Source organism: Chelon labrosus (genome assembly GCF_963514085.1).
Source record: "Chelon labrosus genome assembly, chromosome: 4".
Lineage (NCBI taxonomy): Eukaryota > Metazoa > Chordata > Actinopteri > Mugiliformes > Mugilidae > Chelon > Chelon labrosus.
The window spans coordinates 5,550,840-5,565,600 of record NC_140340.1 but is presented as its reverse complement, the minus strand read 5'-3'; the positions used below and the strand labels follow the sequence as shown (position 1 = coordinate 5,565,600).

The 14,761-nt window shown below is 45.4% G+C and overlaps 1 protein-coding gene across 1 annotated transcript; it reads right to left on the bottom strand.

Annotated features, from left to right (window-relative positions):
• Positions 1 to 4,987: 4,987 nt before the first annotated feature.
• On the bottom strand, positions 4,988 to 13,530 carry LOC311486639 (zinc finger protein ZXDC). Its single transcript, XM_084542565.1, has 10 exons — positions 11,466 to 13,530; positions 11,008 to 11,160; positions 9,821 to 9,899; positions 9,441 to 9,571; positions 8,634 to 8,804; positions 7,524 to 8,305; positions 7,356 to 7,440; positions 7,068 to 7,240; positions 6,453 to 6,554; positions 4,988 to 6,065 (listed from the first exon to the last, which is right to left on the bottom strand). Exons 1-10 carry the CDS (start codon positions 13,504 to 13,506, stop codon positions 5,979 to 5,981), a joined length of 3,804 nt encoding a protein of 1,267 aa, XP_084398691.1. The 5' UTR covers positions 13,507 to 13,530; the 3' UTR covers positions 4,988 to 5,978.
• Positions 13,531 to 14,761: the final 1,231 nt, after the last annotated feature.

Below are 14,761 nucleotides of genomic sequence, written 5' to 3'. Positions count from 1 at the left end.
GACAGGTCTCCAGTCTATCTCAGGGCTAACACAGAGAGACAGACAACCATTCACACTCACACCTACAGCCAATTTAGAATCAATCAGCGAGCAGGGGCGGCACAGTGGTGTGGTGGTTTGCACTGATGCATCACAACAAGATGGGGTTCTGAGTTTGAATCCACCAGCTGACTGTGTTCTCCCTGTCTGTACTATTGTCTATATTATATAAACAGTATATATATTGTTTTGCCATCGTCCAAAGACATGCTGGTTAGGTTCATTGGTGATTCTAAATTGGCCGTAGGTGTGAGTGTGAATGGTTGTCTGTCTCTCTGCCCTGGGATAGACTGGAGACCTGTCCAGGGTGTACCCCACCTCTCGCCCCAATGACAGCTGGGATAGGCTCCAGCCTCCCACGACCCTTCACAGGACAAGCGGTTACAGAAGATGAATGACTTTCCAACTTCAGTATTTTTTAGTATTTAGGATAAACGCACAAGTATTCAAATGTAATGAACCTGTACAAATGGCAAATAAACTCTATTCTAAACTCTATCCCTAAATAAGATACATGAACTGTTTCTACTTTTATGTTTTTTTCTCAGCTGGAACATAATCTAGGTTTGAAAACCAGAGAGCAGCTTGTTGCCTCTTAAGTTTATCTCATGGTGACATATTTTCCCAACATCAGGAATACATTGTTTTAAATCTCTAACTCAGAGATTTATTTTCCTTCTGTATCAGCCGAGGCCACACATCTGTGTCGACTGCAGCAGCAACATCGGCTCAGGGGCCGGTCAGCCGACCTATCGGAGGCCCGCTGGAGCTGAGTATCGCTAACAGCAACATCAACACTTCCTCGCGCAGAGAGGAACTCACTCTGTCAGGAACAATGTGGGCCGACCAGTCAGGCCTCAACAGGAAGCGTTTCAGAAGTGATAGGCTGTCCTTTAACACGTTTATTTATTTTGCAGTCACGCCAAGATTCAGTAAGACATGTGATCAGAAGCAGTGTGTGTGAGTGAATCCAGATAACTGGTTTAGAAGGTGACAGACTTTTTCAGCGTGTTTTGAATTCCTCTTTCAAGGAAAGTTTGTGTGTGTGTGTGCAGCAGTGGGTCTTTGTTCTTTTTTCCTGTTGAGAAAGCTGGAGAGCTGACTGTTAACAGGGTTAGCACACACTTGTTGTAACGACAGACTTCCAGTTACTATAAGAGATGCTACAAGACTTTTCTTATGATCTTATAAACAATGTTATACAAAAAATATTACAGCTCCAAGTCCAGAACTATCTGCAAACCACCTTTCACCCGACGGACTGTTCTTCTTAGTTTCCCAGCACACAAAACAACCTTAAACAGTGCTGGCAACGTTTTTACATTCATTCTCGTTAAAACAGAGTCTAGAAGGCTCGGCAAAGACTGCCCTCTCTCCAGACACTGACAAAAAACACACATCTCTGCCAGTTTGCTGAGGACGTTTTATCACCGCTCAATAGAAAGCGTCCTGACTGACTCCGTCCTGGCAGCAAAACATCACTGGCACCCCCTCTCCCCCATTTGGAAGACTTGGAAGTCACATTGTCACAGTGAGGCGTGCAGAATTATCGGGGACAGTACTCATCCTTTCCATCGTACACCGATCGGGCATAACATTATGACCACCTTCCTAATACTGTGTGGGTCTCCCGTGCGGCGACTCATCAGAGAATGGACATGGGCCTTGTGAGCGTGTCCTAAGAGTCCTATGGGTTGAGAGGGGAGGGACCTCTGTGGATCATCCAACAGATACTTGATCAGTTTGGGATCTAGTGAATTTGGAGGCCAGGTCAACACATTGTGCTGTTCTTCATGTTTTTTTTTTTTAGTTGTTCCTAAAGTGTTTTTGTGTGTGTGTCTGTGTCAGGCTGCATCCTGCTGGGGATGGCTGCTGCCATCAAGGAGTGTCATTGCTATGGGGTGGGGGTGTCTGGTCTGGTCTAGGTGGGTGCTACATGTCTACGTAACATCCACATGAATGAATGCCAGGTCCTAAAGTTTCCCAGCAGAACATTGAACTGTCACAAGATGGTCGATGTTATTTACTTCTCCTGTAAGTGGTCATAATGTTGTGGCTGATCAGTGTATATTCACATTGCTACCCTCTGAAAGGCTTTAGACGTGTGTGTGGGTGAACGTATCTCTAGGAGAGCTGTTTTTCCAATGCAATGACAATAGACTTTTTATTCTATTCTATTCTGTATTGAAACAGGTCATGGACAAAGCAGGTTCCTTGGTACAGTCTACATAAACATTTTCTCGTTCTTTGAAAACTTTCAAAGGGAAAAAAATGTCCTGAAAACATTAATTTCTCTCCTCTGCGTATGTCAGGTTACAGTTTTCAGCCGTGCTCTCAGACTTCTTGTGTGTACAGAGGGTGCCGGTTTGTTGTACCAGGCTGATATGTCTGAACGTTCTGACTCGTCAGTCGGGTCATTTGAGGTTTTGTTGTGACGCAATTTGAGATTGAAGTTACGAATACTGTCCGTTTAAGACATTAAAAGGTCAAAGGGGAGGAAATCCTTCATTTTTTGTGTCATGGTACTGGACTAACCCAGTAACAATGTGAAAAGATGGGGCATATAATCCATAATTTGACTATTTTGCAGGTCAGTTACCTCCTCTCTCTCCCAGCTCTGAGCCCACGCTGTCTGCTGCTAAGGAAAGGGCTCGACCAGGCTCTGCAGAACACATTACAGTAAGTGGGTGTTATTAGGCCGACCACGCTGTACGTCAGGCAGGACACCACATCTGACCGATCCCTCTTGACCCTCCTAATCCAGCTATCAAACATCTGGAGCCAAAAACCACAGGGCCACAGATTAGAGAACTGGTCTGGAGGGATGGAAACACGGCTGATTCGAGGATTAGTCGCTTGCCTTTGCCCTACTTCTCCTGCCTCCGTCTCTGCCTCCGTCTCTGCCTCCCTGGGGATGTGTCCAGGCTGGTTACTGCTTCCCTCCAGAGATACCAAATCACTACTTAAGACCCCAACTGGATGTAAATGAGCGAGATGTCTTAATTTATTCTACAGAGATGCAGAAGTGTTATTTTTATTCGGTGACATCTTAATGATGTAACACTTTGCTTTAATTACGCCACTGAATTAGCATTTTAAATGTGAGCTACGTCAGCAACACCACTCTTCTTTTTGAATTTGCATAAAGCATCTATTATATTTTTTTCCAATTAACGATCAGAATATCTGTCTTATCTTCAAACACATAGCTTTGTAAGCCGATCAAGCCACAACATTGTGACCACTGACAGGAGAAGTTAATAACATTGACCATCTTGTGACAATTCAATGTTCTGCTGGGAAACTTCTGGACCTGGCATTCATTGTGCCATGTCCATTCTCTGGCACAAGGCAGACCTACTCAATATTAGGATAATGTGGTCATAATGTTATGCCTGGTTGGAATTTTAAGATCATTTTGTATGCACTAGTCAGCTAGCTGTTTATTTCTCCTCTCTGCTTGCTAGCTGACTTGTTAACCAAGACATTTCAATAAAGACAATCCAGATGCAGAGATGTCCAATCAATGTTCTGGGTCATTTTTAAGAAGAAGCGTTACGACTCTCTATTGAAGCTGGCTCATTCCTTCTGGTTCACAAATATTGTTCGGTTTCTTCCTGCTACGTGGGTCTTCCACGAAAGGTTTGCGACCTGTCAGGGTTAGTCCGGTCGTTTTAATTAGTCCAGTTTATAACATTCCTGGAATTATTCTTTAACCAAACTTAGAGTTGCTGAACGTTCCTTGGAATGCATTCTTCCTTTAAACGGGCCTGGAGTTCAAAGAATCCACGATGCCGGCCACTTGATCAATTTCCTGCAGGAGAATAACACACCCACAAGGTCAACATCCTCACAATCTCTGTGCAAAATCTTTTTTTGTTTGTTTTTTTTGCAAATATTTCCTTGAAAGAACTAATAATGATGAACTGACGAACATTTCTATGTGCATTTTTGTTCAGTAAAATGATAAAGAACAATATAGTCTTTCATTTCTTACTTACTTAAATGACTTGGACACCATCTGCTGCTCTGAAATAGTACTGTAATGTGGGGCATGAATCCCTGTGTGTCTAGATTTAGAGGAAGATTAGATGATCAGTTATCCTTTAATTGTCTTTTACATTATGTATGCTGTCATGTGTCAGAGTGTGACATTATTTATTGGTGGTTGAGAATTACACCAATCAGGCATAACATTATGACCACCTTCCTAATATTGTGTAGGTCTCCCTTGTGGTGACTCATCAGAGAATGGACATGGGTCTTCTGAGGGTGTCCTGTGGTGTCTGGCAACAGGATGTTGTTAGTGGGGGGGTCTTTGAGGGGAGGGGCCTCTGTGGATCATCCCACAGATACTTGATCAGTTTGGGATCTAGTGAATTTGGAGGCCAGGTCAACACCTTGTGCTGTTCTTCATGTTTTTTTGTTTAGATGTTCCTAAAGTGTTTTTGTGTGTGTGTCTGTGTCAGGCTGCATCCTGCTGGGGATGGCTGCTGCCATCAAGGAGTGTCATTGCTATGGGGTGGGGGGTGCCTGGTCTGGTCTAGGTGGGTGCTACATGTCTAAGTAACATCCACACCAATGAATAAATGTCAAGTCCAAAAGTTTCCCAGCAGAACGTTGAGTTGTCACAAGATGATCAATGTTATTCACTTCTGTCAGTGGTCATAATATTGTGGCTGATCAGTGTATCTTACTGTAAAGACAAATGGGAGTGTAGGAGTAGGTCTGGATGTCAGGACAATGCCATCCTATATAACCATAACTATACGGTTAGATTGTTTGCTTCCAAGTTTCCAACGAGGCCTTTACGTCTTACGACATCCTTGAAGTTTTACTGATTTCTATCATTTAACTTCATGACTATAACGTCACATCCTCTGATTACCAAATGAAATCTAGTGTTTTCTAATTAATTGTTATCTATATGATAAACAGGAGTTCAATGTCTGGCGTGGACCTTAAAACCCAATGACATGTTCTGGTGTCTGTAATAAAATGTTGTGATCTTAGCAGGAAGAATATTGTTTCTCACTTGAACCAGTCAGGAGATGCAATGTTTTTACATTTACCTTTTTTATACCTTCATCTTCAGTTCTGCAAACATTCATCAGCAGTAGACGCTGGACTGACACTTAATATTATGTTCACATTGTTTCTTGCATGAACCTTAAGATCATCATTAAATCTTTTCTCTGGTCAAAATGAAAACACAACATTTGTCTTTTAAAATGAAATGAAGGCTTCTCCACACTGTTCTGATTGTGCTTTGATTCTTTAGTTCATCCGTGTTTTGGCTCTGCCATTCTGTAAACCTGCAGCTAAATAATAAATAAACCAATGAAATTATTACAAGAAGGTAGTAAGTCATGTACATACTGTATACAAACACATGAACAGGCATGTTGTCAACGTGGACTTACCGCTGCCATAGAAAAATAAATCTAACAAAACAGAACAGACCAAGGTAACGACAATTAAAGAAGGTAACCTGCCGTTGGAGGCGTGCACAGCGTGAGGCGTCTCTAAGGCAACTGGAGCATAGACGGCACACAGTGTGTGCATGAATGGCAATGTGGCACCGTGGAATAGACACCATAACTGTTAACACCAACAGGACACAGAGGTGTCTCTGACATGACAGTGCTCTCAGCTTTGATTTTGGTACAAAATGGACAAATAAACAATTTTCTTTTAAACAAAGAATTCTCAACTCCTCCTCTCAAGGTGCATTAACTGTGGAATCACATCCACCCAGTTCAGAAACTACATCAAGCACATGTCCAGAAAAGGCCTTCAAGCTCCTGGCCGAAGTCGAGGCAACCGTCGGATGGAGTCAATCACTTCAGAGGATGTTTGTTGATGGAACTGGAGAGTGACGCGTTGCTGACGAAGGCCCAGCATCGCAGCAGATCTTTGGCCCCGGAGCTCTGTGGCCGTCACTCCAAGTCCTGTAGGTTGATTGTGCTCCCTGTGAACTGGGAGTTGTCGGAGCCGTTGTCGTCTTCCGTCATCACTGACGGTTCCTGCAGGGAAAACGTTGAAAACATTTCTCACATCAAAGCTGGACCCAAATGAATACACCGCTCACCGTTCTCATCACACGAATGAGTCACACAGGCAGTAGATAAATACTACTCACACCAACACTCATATTACTGTATGTGTTTGCCTCTAGCAGAAATGTTTCTTCAGACACCAAATGCAGGTAGATTACAGGTAGATTAGTATACAACCACAAGGTGCTCGTTTAATTAGCTGCAGGCTAAGACATCTCTCAGTTTAACAGCTAATTACAGACGAGCCATGACACTTTAATGAAGTATACGCCAAATTTTTAATTCAACATGATGAAGCAGAGAGAGTTGATACTTTTGGACTGTCCAAACTGATAAATGAGAACTTCTTTTTACCTGTAAAATGTTGACTGGCAGGTCGACAGTGAGCTGAGAGTGGGAGCTGGAGGGCTGAGAGCTCAACTGGAAGGCCAGGTCTCCATCAGTGGCAGGGTCATCCTGTAGGTACACACACTCTCATCAGCATCTGCTGCTACATGTCTACGTAACATCCACACCAATGAATGCCAGGTCCAAAAGTTTCCAGCAGAACATTAAGTCGTCACAAGATGGTCGATGTTATTTACTTCTCCTGTCAGTGGTCATAATGTTGTGGCTGAGTGGTGTATAATCCAGAGATAGCTGTCTATACACTCACAAGTACATTACAAACAGGAGAGGAGATTTGTGCTGAAACCTTGATAAATAATGAAAAGAGAAACGTGAAAACACAACTGACAAGGCTCCAGATGTGATTTATGTCACAGGAGGAACAAGTTCTCCGGAAAGCTTTAACTGCTTTTAAAAACTGCAGACGCCTGCTCAGGACTGGATGATTAAATTGTCCCGTCTAAACGGAGCTTGGCAACATTTCAATGTCTGGGGGCAGTGTGATCCAGCTACATCAGCTCTACACATTAAGGTAGCTGGTGACAGGAGCTGTGCCGTTATCAAGACGTATCTGAATCTCACCTGCAGCAGCTGAATCTGAACATACTGGGCTCCAGTGACGGGGTCCCGCAGAGTCAGGCCTCCGTTTGCCGCTGCGGTTCCGTCGCTGTAACGAGCACCAGAGGAAGCAAGTGGCACAGGTGCAGGGGAGGTCTTCACTCCTTTGGTTTTTCTTTGGCTTGAGCCTGAAGTCCCTGGATCAGGCAAAGAATAATTACACCTGCTGTACAGTGACTTTAGAGTGAAGCCTCCGTCTATTCTAAATGTAGAGGACACGATAAAAGGATAATGCTGATGAATATGTGTTACCAGAGGAGCCTGAGGGGCCTCTTTGTTTCTTCTTCTTGGCCAACTGAATGGCTCTGTAATCGGTCCTGGCTGAGCCTCCACTCTCCTGAGAAACAAAATGGGGGGAAATTACACATCTACAGATCTTTTAGAGTTTATAAATATTTCATTTTTGGCGTGGATGCTCACCAAGAAGCTGTTCGGCGACACAGCGTTTAGTTCTGGGTCTTTCTGTGGACTGAAGCTGCTGCTGTGACTGGGGAAAACAAACTGGGTGAGGACTTTTGCTCCCTCCTGAGGTCCCAGCACCTCCACACAACCCAGAAGGGGTCCCGCACCTCCTTGTCCACCCACCTCCACCACCTTAGAAGGTGAGCCCAGCAGTTCAGCCACGGGGGCAACGGCGAGAGAGGCTGTGGACTCCACACTCAGAGCACCAGAGGAGCTGAGTGGGTGCTGCAGGGTGGGGTCCACAGAGGTACCGGCACCCTGCATAGTGAGAGCTGTGAGGGATCCCAGTGCCTCCGGGGTTACTGTCTGCACATCATCCAGGTTGAGAGTGCCTTGTGGGGGCAGGACATCGCCCACTGTTCCCTCCAGACTGTGGTGGGAGCCAATGTCAGCGCTGGCTGCCAGGATAAGAGGGTCGACGGCCTTGGCCAATGTGGTGCCAGTGCTGGCGCAGAGTGTGGTGCCCGAGGAAGGGTCGATGGTGAGGATGCCAGAGCTGACCAAGGAGAGGTCCATTGTGAAGGTGCCGCTAGAGCTGCCCCCGCCCACAGGAATTCCCACTCCGATGCCAGTAGTGGGTGCAGAGCCTCCGGGCACAGGAGAGAACAGAGAGCTGAGATCCAGGTTGGTCAGCTGGTCACCCACAGTGATGCCAGTCCCTGCAACCGTTGTTGAGGTGGTGCTGATGAGCTCACTGCTGGGCGTTAGGGAGGGTGTAGTCTCCATCTGGTTGAGAACATCTGGAAAAGGAGAAGAGGAACATGTTTGTTCATAAGTACACATTTCTTCCAACACCAATGCAAGTGCAATACACGATGTTGTACCGTTATAATTAAGATAAACAGTTTTCAACCACACCTTAAACAGGAATCCTCTCCAAATTATAATCTTTATATTTTTATATATGATTGTATAATAACCAAAAATGTAATCAAATGCTATCATTTTTACAAGTTACAGTGTGTAGCTACGTTTGAAGACTTTGAGATGAATTCGCCTGAGTCTGTTTTTACAATGTGATGTACAGTACTGGTTCAGTAAGTCTGTGAGCCGCTGACGGCCACTAACCAGGACTGAGGTGGTGGTGTTTGAGCATGTGGCTCTTAAGGCTGCTGCGGGAGGAGAAATGTTTGGAGCAGTTGGCGACAGGACAGCGGGTCCTCAGGGTGCTAGCGTCCTGTTTATGCTTCTTGGAGTGAATGTAGAGGCTGCTGCGTGCTGAGAACTTGGCATTACAGCCTGAGGAACACACACAGGAGGGAAATGTCACACACACAGTTAGATTCATAAATATATATATAAATATATCGATTCTGATGTAAAGTTTGATTTTTTGTTGGCCGTTTCCCAAAACATATTCAAGTTCCAGTTATATAACGGTTTTCAGCTTCAAATGCAGACTCTCACTTTAACTTACTAACGTGTTAACATCACATGGAGGAATTTGGGATCCAGGTTGACAGATATACTCTGCATCAGATTAAACCAAATGAAGCAAAGCTCACAGGACAGTGCTTCACAGTACAGGTGGTCAAAAGGCACAGTGTTTGAAAGCAACACAAAGTTGTTAAAGGTAAAGAAGAGCAATATTCTGCGATGGCCAAGTCAGTCACCTGATTTCAACCTGATCGAGCTGCATTTCACTTTGCTATAGACTGAACGAACAGCAAAAAGACTCACAAACAACAACGGCAGACAGCTGTTGCAAAGAACTAAAAGGAGAACCTCTACTCTTTGCTGGTGGCCATGGTTTGCAAACTACAGATAGTCACACCCTTCAGTATACAGACGCAAAGACTTCTCACACAATAACTTAAAACGCCTGCTCAAAGGAAACTGAGACGAAGTGTTTTGCTGTTAGCTCCACTAGCGTACCTTCTGCATGGCACTGGAAAGGCTTGGTACCAAGGTGTGTGATACTGTGACCCTTGAGGTGCTCAGCCCGGGTGAAGGACTTCCCACAGCCTTCCTCCGTACAGACAAATCGGCGGTCGTCGTCATGTTTCCTGATGAACACACAGAGACACAAACACTTACGTTAAGTGTAACTTAAAACCTAGTTGACTGGCTTGTATGCCAAGCCCCATTACATCACAAACTCTAATTCTTGCTGAATGTGGTCTGACACAAAACCTGAAGTCACACGTCAAACATATTGGCTCAGAGTAGCTTTATCCTATAACGCCATTATCCGGTGGCATTGCTGTATCCACCCTTTTTATACTGAATGGTAGCATGTATCAGCAAGTACTTACCGTTTATGCCGGAGCAACTTTGACATGCTGGTGAAGGACCAGCCGCATCCCTCTGAGTCACAAACAAATGGCCTCTCACCTGGGGACGGGAAGAGAGAAGTTTATTTACCACACTTCTAATATGAGGGGTCTCTGTGGATCATCCCACAGACACTGGATCAGTTTGGGATCTAGTGAATTTGGAGGCCAGGTCAACACCTTGTGCTGTTCTTCATGATTTTTTTTAGTTGTTCCTTTAACATCGGTTTAAATGCTGTGACTGATCGGTGTAAATAAAACTTGACAGAACTGAATCTGAATCTAAAAAGAGTCAACAACACGTTAACAGTATCATGTGATAATAACGCTTTTTTTCCTCAAAGGAAAGGAAGCCAGGAACCATAACCAGGAACCTCTGAATTGACCTTCGGCTAAGCCCCAACCTAGAATGTAGATTGACCAATCACAGCTCCCACAGGGGTCCGACACTTTCTCCACAGCGCTCCATTGACTTTAACGCAGGCGTCTCATATTTTCGGTCTCGGCAGGCTATACTGTCGGTATATATCCAGGGTATGGATAAGCCCAATGATGTGCGCGCAAAACCCCGTGGAGCTAACCAAAACATCACCGTTACAGCTTAAGTTGCATAGTTGTTGATACGCTAGCACACGCTGAAGAAATACAACGTTATACGTGCGTAACGTTAGTCCGTTTGCTTCGTAATAACGATTATAGAAGTGAATAGAGACGTACCCAGCTTTGCATGAACAGTGTTGCTCCTTCATATTGTCAGTCCCAGCCTCCGTCTCGATTAATAGGATATGCGGTGGTTCATTTTTTGACTGTGACCGGTAGCTTTTGCCTCTGTTTGGATGCCTTGTTGTTCGTTGCGTTTCACTTGTATGTCCTGAATATAGCCTTCGAACGCATATTGCAGCCCCTTTTGCCTACTTCTATCGGACACTTTATTTGCTGCTTTATAAAAGTTTGACAAAAGTTCAGTAAGAAGAGCTGCCACAGCATAAGCCATGTTGATACCAGAGCCTTATAGATAACCAGAAAACCACAGCCCAGAAGAGAATGTCGGACGTAGCAACAGTAACTAAGGGGGGCGGGGCTTAGCCAAAGGTGAACTGTCACCACTGTAGGATCAGCTGCAGAAGTTATATTAATATTACCGACGTTCAGATCTAGTACCGGCTTACCAGTGTGACTCCTCATATGGATTTTGAGGCGACAGGCTTTGTCGTACGTCTTGTCACAGCCTGGGTAGTTGCATGTAAAGTGGCCAGTTTCTCTGAAGTGAGTACGGTTGTGGGAGAACAGGGCACTGAAGGTGATGAAGGTTTTCTCACAACCTAGACAAAACACAAGGTGGACAAATTAATGAAGGCAATAGAGAACATTGAAAGTGTATTTTTTTTGTGAGAAATATAGCAATACCTGCACGATCAGATTTTTTACCTGGCTGAGCTTTAGTGTTAAAAGCCTCAAACTGATACAGAAAGTAAAGAGGACTGGTGTCTATGTCTTATTAGAGTTAAAGTTCAGGCTTTAAGGTAATTTGCCTGCGGTTGTACCAAACCATAAACCAATGAGAGGTGAATTAGGTGTAAACGTAAATATGAGCACAACAATAAAAACAAAACTAAACACTGGTTACCTGGGAATTCACACTTGTGGGGCCTCTGAGGCTCAAAGTGGACCCTCTGGTGATTGGTGAGCCGTGTGGCACTGCGAAACCTCTCGCTGCAGATCTCACAGAAGAAGGCATTGTCCTGCTCGTGGACTTTGACATGAGCCTTAAGGTTGTAGACCGTGGTGAAGCGCCGCCCGCAGCCTTCAAACTGGCAGGTGTGCGGCCGCTGCTTTTCATGGGACTGCAGGTGCCGCTTCAGCTTGTAAGAGGTGGCAAACGCCCAGCCGCACCCCTCCACGGTGCACTGATACGGACGTGGGTCCTCTGCGTGGTTCAGGAAGTGAACCCTTAGTTTCTGTCGTGTGTTAAACGTACAGGAGCAGCCCTGTTCGGGGCACACAAAGGTGGCTACGTTGTCTTTCTTGGACCGGATTAGTGGTGCAGACTGGAGGTCCTCGTTGTCACAGTCCGCCACAGTGGCTTTGGGGGATGGAGTGACCAGATCGGCCTCTGTCACAGCACACAGTGCAGCTGCTTCCTGTTTGACAATGGGACAGGAGTCCAGTGAAGTGCCGAGCTCTGACAATGAGCAGTCGTCCACTAATGCTAACTCGGAATCACTGGCAGACAAACCAGGTCTGGGCTCTTCTTGCTGGCTGGAGCTGGCTACTGCTAGCGTGCTGATCTTCCCAATGGATTTAGTGCCACTGTCATAGTTGAGAAGGACAATATCTTCGTGGTCCTTCATGCCCAGGTGCTCCTTTAAACTGACCATATCGTCCTCTTTGTGTACATATCCCTCAGGTGGGGCAGCGAGAGTCAATATCCCATTCTCTATGGTCACTATGATGCTTTGATTGTTTATTGTGATAGTCCCGGAAAAGGTTTCATTGGCAGGCGGACTTGTACAAGCAGAGACCGGGTTTACACTCAGCCCAGAGGAACCCGAAATAAAGTCCGACGTGTCCATGGTCTCCACGATGCCGCCCGTCGTCCCCGAGATCAAAGCACTGCTCTGCGACGAGAACTCCCTGCCGAGCTTCCCGTCGCTGTTTTCGGTGCAGATCTGGCCACAGATCTTATCGCCATATTTGTTCGTCAAAACAACGTCTTCGACAGTGTGGTGGTGATACGCAGTCTGTTTAGCACTGAGCACGGTCGAGCTGTCGTTAAGTAAATTGAGAACATGCTCGGTTTTCTTCAAGGCTGGGTTGTCAAGACAGTTCAAGTTGTCGCTGGATTCACACCGAATAACGTTACCGCCGCAGCTGCTTCCAACCTCCATGGAGCCACAGTGACTCTGTTTGGAGCACTCGGGCTTTTTACCTTTCATTTTATCGCCATCTTCGCATGATACATCCGCTTGGTGTTTGCTTGCCTCGCCGCCGCCGCCGCCGCCGCTGCCATCCTCTTGAACGACATTAAAAACTACATACAGTTCCTGGGTGGGTTTGTCTCCTCGGTTCGCCGTGTTCAAGCTCCCCGGAGGAGAAGCAGCAGCAGCAGCAGCAGCACAGTGGTTCGCTGCGGCAGCCTTCTTCGAGGCGCCTTCTTCACGCTGCTGCCGTAAAACTGGAAGCGGTAACGTTGGCTGCTGCCGCTGCGGCAACGGTTCCTCTTCCCCTTCAAACAGAGGCAGCGCCATTTGCATTACAGTGTCCCCGCTTTCTACTCCGTATTTCCAAGCCGTCCTGACGAACTCGTGCGAACCAAGCAGCGAGTTGAGCTCATTCTCTTTCTCGGTGTTCAAGTTATAAAGTCCGACGTTGGGTCTGTAACCCGGCAGATTGGTTTTAACGGCCGCTTGCGGTTTGCTGACGGGCGAACAAGCCACTTCGCTGCCATTTTCTGCCAGTAGGCGAAAAGGCGATGTCCTCGGCCTGGTGTTGTTGTTGTTGTCACTCTGTGGCTCGGGCGACTCCAAAATTCCGCCCGCGTCGTTTTCGGTGGAAATAAAATGAGGTATAGACCCTGTCGCTGTCCGAAGCGGAGACGAAGTGGCTCTGTGTGGGGCGCCATGTTGAGAATGAATGTTTTGGGTATCAGAGAGCCCCTGGATTTCCATCTTGGTATCCCTGTAGCAGCGGCACAGAAAAGGCCCGCCCTACCTGACGGAGAAGATCCACGGACCCACTACACGGTTTCCAGCAGGCCGACTGCTGCGTTCAGGGTTAGCATGGAAATCCCACAATCGAGGCTATTAAACGTGTTTTCCCTCGTACGTTTTTATTCGTTACTATCATCAAACACATTCGGCGATACATTTTTCACTTTTGTATCATCAAACTTATTTGTAAAAGCAAATGCTGCGTTTGCTGCTTTACAATTTCAGTATTGAGATGCTGGATTATATAAAAAACTACCGTTTCTCAGTTTCTCAAGTAATGTGCCCTGTAGATCGGTAAAAAAAAGGGTGTTGGGACTACTGAAACTGTGTTTATAGAGAGGGGTCCGAGTTCTGATCCATTCTATTAATAACGGTTTAAATTTTAAAATTTATACGCGAATATACGCGAAGCCTAACCACTTTACAGCATCGATAACATTTCTAGTTTGGCGTAGTGTATTTGCATCTTCCATCCACTGAGTGGCAGTGTAGTAGCATAAAACAAGAAATCCGCCCCCCCTCAGCAGAACTTTATAAATCGTCTGCTCTGGGTGTTGGGGCTACTGAAACTGTGTTTATAGAGAGGGGTCCGAGTTCTGATCCATTCTGGTAATAATGTTTTAAATCTTAAAATTGAAACGGGAAGTCAACCCATTTTAGAGCTTTGATAACGTTTGTAGTTTGGCAAAGTGTTTTTGCATATTCCATCCACTGAGTGGCAGTGTAGTACTATAAAACAAGAAATTCACCCCCCCCTCCGCAGAACATTATGAATCGTCTACTCTGATTAAACCAAACAACGGCACCCTCAGGTTTTAGACAACAAATGCATAAACCAGAAAGTAAAGTAACAACATTAACTTTATAAAACTGTGTACACCCACTAAACCTTTCTACAATGATTATTTAAAAGCAAGCTCCATCTATTCTTATTTTATTCCTTTTTTATTCCATAAAAACATAATCCTGTAGCGTGCAACACCTTGTACTCCTTGTTTGGATCATGTTTATATCCTACATGCATGCTTTATTCAAATGCACATGTCTGTATGGATTCATCTTGTTCCTCCTGCTGCTTTCGTCTCCTCCTCTCCTCTCTTCTTTCTGCCTCTATCCGGCCGGCCTCAAGCAGATAGACCCCCCCCCCCCCCCAATATAATCTGGGTTCTGCTCAAGGTTTCTTCCTGTTAAAAGGGAGTTTTTCTCACTTCAG